Here is a 6,000-nt window from a genome sequence, read left to right on the forward strand (position 1 = left end):
AACACCACAATGGTAGGCATCAGTCCTAACTCCAACTCTGAGTAACGGAGCGCAACTCTGGATAAAGAGCTTACTCTTTAAAAAAAAAACCAGTACTTTTAATCCACTTTCCCAACAATACAATTAGTGGTTTCTTATCCCATCCTTTAGACAGGAACAACATCTGGATAGAAACGCTGCAGGGCTTTGGAAAGCATAAAGAAGGAGTGTAGTGTTCAGCCCCGGAAGCAAGGTGGTTCACGCTGCACCGTGAAAAGGAACAAGAAACACTTCATCCACTGGACATCAGAGGGGCCTCCGGAGCTCATTCCAGAACGCTGGAACTTTCTCTGGGCTCAACACGAAGATCCTGCAATCCAGTGCAAAAGAAAACTGAGAGGGAGAAGCAGGAGCAGCAGTGCTGGTGGTGAGCTGGGTAAGGTTCTTCGTGCCTGGGCCCTCCTTTGTAAAAACCACCTGCGGCAGTCTTCATACTGACTTCCCTAAAACATCCCAGCACGCTTCAGAGAGGAGCAAAAACTCTCCAGTCACTAGGAAGCGCGGAACAAGGATGACCGAGGAGCAATGCGATGCTCTCCTACACAGACAGGCAGTCACACTCACACCTGAAAGCTGCGCCGTTCAAAGATGGCACAGGAAATTGCACACTTACTCTAAAAACGCTGCTGCTGCACCACAGTTTGGACATTTTTCTGGAACTGCCTCAGAGTCAGCACTCATTCTTCCAGACAGACAGCTGGGGAATACGGCTATTTCTAATTCCAACTTAAGCTCTGCTTCGAGTCAAAGCAGCTTGTAGTAAAGGGAACACCATTTCTTCACATATTTATGCTTGCGGGGGGGGGGGGGGGCTGGGACTTCACTGGTAGCTCATATTCAGGGGAGGGAGCGCCAATCTGCAAATCCGTAACACCCGTCCCTCACTTCACGTGCCCAGCGTCTGACGGTACAGCGACCTCTGCCGCTTTCTCTCTACCAGAATTCTGCTCCTCCGTCACTGGCTAGGACGGCACTGAGCGAGGCTGCTGGGCACGGTTCTGAGAGGCGGCTCCCAGAAAGCCTAAGCCCGGCCCGAGAGAACGAACAGGGCCTCCCTACACAGCTGCCTAACACGCACAGGTAGCTTCTGAACCCCAGAGCTCACTCCACAGAACCTCTGTAAAGCAGCCTCAGTGGGTATCGTGGCCCGACCTTACATTACTTTTCTGTCCTCACTGAACGAGGGATCTGGCGATAATGAAGACCCATGACAGCTTCTAAGAACAACTTTGTAGGTCACCCAATAAGACATTATTAAAGCCACACAGTTACCTGAAGCCAACTCTTCAGGCTCATTACGTCTTCATTCAAGAGATAACAGAAGGCCTATCATCAAACTTAAGATTGCGAAAGCAGACATCAGACAGTTTTGTTCCAATTACTTGAGTGATTAAAAGAGTCTTCTAACTCCACTTTCACTAGCTGATAAGCAGCTCGATGGCTCCCAGCACTACCTGCGCCCCTCAGCCGTCCCACCTGAAACTTCACCACCAGAGGAGAAACAAGTGGTTATCACCCGAGGAGTTTCCTTCCCCTTGGCTCCAGTTTTCTCCAACTTTCTTTGTGGACTAACAAACACAGCGCTCAAAGAGCCCTTGGATCCATGGAATCTCCATGAAAAGGCTTTTCTTCCCTCTGAATATTTATTTATTTTGTAACAAATGGAGCCCTTTTGGGATTTTTGCTTTGGGAACCTCTAATTTACATTTTAGAACAAGGATGTTCCTGACCGGTTCTGCTTAGATTTAAGGCCGGTCTGCGTGTTTTCTTACGTCCAAGGAAAACGGGGTGGGATCCGGGCGTCCTGGACAGAAGAGACATAACACGAGACCTGGCACAGCTCATTCTAGAAACGAGGCTCGGGTAACTCACGTCCTTTTGGCCTGTGGGGGAAAAAGTTACAAACCACTTATAGGAGACTCACCTTCAGAATTTTTACAACCACTCTCTCATTGTTGGTGATGTTAATGGCCTCAAATACTTCGCTATACTTTCCCCGACCAAGTTTTCGAACCAGTTGGTAATCATCTTGATTACTGCGAGAGGCAAAAGACACACATAAATGCTGGGCCTTGGGATCCGCCAAGCCTATGCCCACGATACGCCCCGGTCGGCCACTTCCATGAACCAAGCGCTTGGAAGTGTCTATAAATCACGCGGCAACTCAGTCTCCATAGGAAAGCTACAACACACACCAGCCTCCTGCTGCTTTGCAGGGCTCCCAACCTAACTGGTCCCTTGTAACTTGGGGGGAGACGCTGAGTCCATCCATCATCCATCTCGCAGACCCTGGGAGCACTCCGCCCTGCCCGCGGTTCCACAGCACCTGCCTCCTATTTCACACCCCGAAGGTAGCCAGCGCCAGCTCTGAGAATCTGCACATCTTTCGAAAAAATCCCCCCCACCCGCCTCGTGTCAGAAAACTAAAAAAGCAGCGCATTTTCATAGAAGACAGCTGTTGACTCCCCACCCCGAGAGAAACCCCCAGCCTGAGGGGCGGCTGCTGCCTCCCTTCCGCAGCCAGGCCCTGGTCCCCCCCGGAGGGAAGGGGCAAGAGGGGTGCACAGAGCGGGGGGCGGGGGAGGAACGGCCGCGGGGTGAGGGAAGAGGAAGAGGAGGACATGTGCGAGGTGGGGGCCTCCGCCGCCCAGCCCAGCCCTGCCCGGCGAGCGGCCGGCGGGAGGCAGATCGCGGGGGCCGAGTGCGGTTTGCGCCGGGGGGCGGCCCGGCGGGGGTGGGGGTGAGAGGCCCCGGCGGGGGGCGGCGGCGGCGGCTTTACCCCCAGCTCGGGACGTGAGCCTCGTAGTCCCAGTAATCGCGGCTCCTCAGGCTGTTCACTTCGGCGTAGACCCGGGCCCTGCTGCCCGCGGCCGGGCCGGGCATGGCGGGCGGGACCGGGGGGCGCCGCGGGGCGCAGAGGGCGGCGGCGGCGGCGCGGCGGGGGGCGCGGGGCGGCGGGCGAAGGAGGCGGCGGGCCGCGGGGCGCCGGAGGAGGAGGAGGAGGAGCGCGGCGGCGGGCGGCCGCGCCAGGCCGGGCCCGCGGGGGCGGGCGGGCTGGGGGCGCGGGGGGCGCCGGCCGAGCCGGCCCGGCCCTGGAGCTGCCGGCGGGGCGGCGGGGCGGGCGGCGCTCGCGCTCCGCGGCGGCCTCCGCTCGGCTCGCGGCCCCCAGGCGGCGGCGGCTGCGGCGGCGGCTGCGGCGGCGGCACCGGCAGCGGCAGCCACCGGCCGGGAAAGGGGCAGCGGCGAAGAAGGAGGAGGAGGAGGAGGAGGCGGAGGAAACCCGGAAAAGGGGCCGCGCTCACTAGGAGCGGCCGCCGCCCAGCCCGGGACCGCCCAGGCTCACAGCGCCCCCTGCAGCGTGGGGGGACCCGCGGGGCGGTGCCGGCCCCGCCCCCGCCCCGCCCCCCGCCCGGGCGCGCCGGGCCGGCTCTCCGCATCCTGGGGCTGGCCGGGTCTCTCCCGCAGGGCCGTCCCGCCCGCTGTCGGCCGCCCGTGAGCCCTTGAGGACTGACCCCGAGACGCCCACCCCAAGACCGTCACCTCTGGTCACCCAGACCTTACCCACCCCAAGACCTTCCGCAGTACCCGGTCCTGATAGCCCTGTTACCCAACTGCTCCTCCCCAGTGACGCACTCTTCAACCGCAGAACCTCCCCCACCTCAAGATGTCCCCTCCCCTCTTGTGTGTGTGTGTGTGTGTGTTTTAATCCCCTTTCCCCGCCGTGGACCCTGCCCTGTCACTCGCAGACTCCTTGCCCCGAGACCCCATGCTCCCTTCATCCCAAGCCTTCCCCACAAAACCCTACACCGTCCCCCACGTTCTCTTCCAGAGCCTTCTCTGAACGTCCACTTCGGTCACTTGGTTAAGCTGGGGTGGCCAGTCTGGCCCGTATTGTGCCTTCTAGCCCTGGACTCTCTTCTCTCCTGCATCTTCTGGGTCTTCCTTGTGGCTGGCTCCTCCTTCTCCCCCTCTCTTAGCGGCCCCCCACCCAGCTAGCCAGCTCTGACTCCCATCCTTTTTCATGCTGCTTCCTGGATAAGGCCCTTGACCGGGTTCAGCATTGGAGATTACCCTGCCGCCTGCAATGCCGGCATCCCGCAGGAGCTCTGGTTGGGGTCCTGGCTGTTTCAGATGGGGATGAAGCTCCTTGGCTCCTGGCTCCAGCCTGGCCCAGACCTGGCTGTTGTGGCCATTTGAGGAGTGAGCCAGTGGATGGAAGATCTCTCTCTCTCTCTCTCTCTCCTCTCCTCCCTCCCTCCATCTCCTCCTGTCTGTGACTCTGCCTTTCAGATAAAATAAATCTTTAAGAATAAAAGACCCAGGGCAAGCTTTGCAGTGTGGAGGGTTAAGCCCCCACCTGCAACACTGGCTTCTCCTTTGGGCACCAGTTTGAGTCCCAGCTGCTCCACTTCCAATCCAGCTCCTTGCTAATGAGCCTGGAAAAGCAGCAGAAGATGGCCCCCAAGTCACTGGGCCCCTGGAACGCACATGGGAGACCTGGCTTTGCCTAGCCCAGCCTTGACCTTCATGGCCATTTGGGGAGTGAACCAGTAGATGGAAGATTTCTCTCTGTCTCTCCCTCTCTAACTCTGCCTTTCACATAAATTCTTTTTAAGGGGGGAAAAAAAGATCCTTGATACAGCTAAAAGCACAGATTATGGAGTCAGATCTATCCAAACGTGAGTCCCAGCTCTGCTGCTTACAAGCTGTGTCCCTGAACCAATTACTTAACCTCTCTTGGCTGCAGATTTCACAGCATAAAACTGGTGATGGCGCTCACTTCCCAGGGCTGTGCAGAGAACCCAAACTGGGCAAACCTTGTAAAACTCTGGGAGCAGTGCTCAGTATTAGAATACTCAGTGCACTGCGTGAACAGTACCAGACCAGGGCCTTATTCCTGTCTCGTTTCCCTCCCGGAGACGAGCCCACGTGCCTTGCAGTTCCTCCCACCCTTCCAGGTGACCAAGGGACACCTCCACCCCCACTTTCCTATGGCTGACTCCTTTTTCCTCTTCCAGTCTCACCTTAAAGTCACTCTGTCTAAAGTGATGTTTCTCTGTCTCAACACCCCAGCCGCACATGCTTCACAAAACTGCACCTCTTGGCGTGGGTTATTTCCTGGGTTATTGTCTGTCCTCTCCCCGCTGTGAAAACAGCGTGAAAGCAAGGACTGGCTCTGGCAGCCCCTCACCGGCTCACCCAGCATTTGCCACCGTCAGAGGCCTCCAGTGGTGCTAACTCACAGAGGACTTATGGGTTACCCACGGAGAACCTAGGCGTCACTGCCTTAACTGTGGCCCAGACTTATCATCCACAAGGAACCAGCTGAGCCTCCAAAGTGACATGCTGACAAGGGACATATCTCCAATGGTTCCTCCTGCCAAAAATGCGGAACCTGAATTTAATCGTGACACAATCAGACCAATGCAAGCTGCAGAATATCCTGCAATGTGGCTAGCCTGGACTCTTCAAAAATGCCAGTGTCACAGGAGAAACCTGCAGTAGTGTTCTTGACTAAACCCTGACTAAACCAAACCCTGCACTAATGCTCTTGACTATAGGAGACTGACTTGGCTATGGATCGGCGCAGCTCCAGCCATTGCGGCCAACTGGGGAGTGAACCAGTGGATGGAAGACCTCTCTCTCTCTCTCTCTCTCTCTCTCTCTCTGCCTCTCCTTCTCACTCTGTGTAAAACTTTGACTTTCAAGTAAAATAAAAAAATCTTCAAAAAAAAAAATAAATAAAGGAGACAGAGAGACCTAAGTGATGTGTACGATTGTGGACCAGATTGTGGGTTCAGAAAGAAGGGTGGAAAGGAGAGGAAGGAGGAAGAAAGAATATAGTTAACAAAGGACACTGCTGGGAAGACTTGCTTCTAGGATGTCCGCTCCGTGATAGCATTGGATAAATGTTAAGTTCTGTGAGTGCGAGCCGTGTACTGTGGTTGACACAGCAAGGAC

General features: G+C 56.5%; 1 protein-coding gene across 3 annotated transcripts in view; it reads right to left on the reverse strand.

Annotated features, from left to right (window-relative positions):
- CSNK2A2 (casein kinase 2 alpha 2) overlaps positions 1-2,958 on the reverse strand; it is a 41,256-nt gene extending 38,298 nt beyond the window's left edge. For all 3 annotated transcript variants that reach the window (XM_062177759.1, XM_062177760.1, XM_062177758.1), the window contains exons 1-2: positions 2,819-2,958; positions 1,964-2,075 (exon numbers count right to left, since the gene is read on the reverse strand). In XM_062177759.1, coding sequence (XP_062033743.1) covers positions 1,964-2,075; positions 2,819-2,922 — 216 coding nt within the window. In that variant the 5' untranslated portion in view covers positions 2,923-2,958. The remainder of the gene's footprint in view (positions 1-1,963; positions 2,076-2,818) is intronic.
- Between the last annotated feature and the right edge of the window lie 3,042 nt (positions 2,959-6,000).

The sequence above is a fragment of the Lepus europaeus genome, chromosome 19, assembly GCF_033115175.1.
Source record: "Lepus europaeus isolate LE1 chromosome 19, mLepTim1.pri, whole genome shotgun sequence".
Classification (NCBI taxonomy): Eukaryota; Metazoa; Chordata; class Mammalia; order Lagomorpha; family Leporidae; genus Lepus; species Lepus europaeus.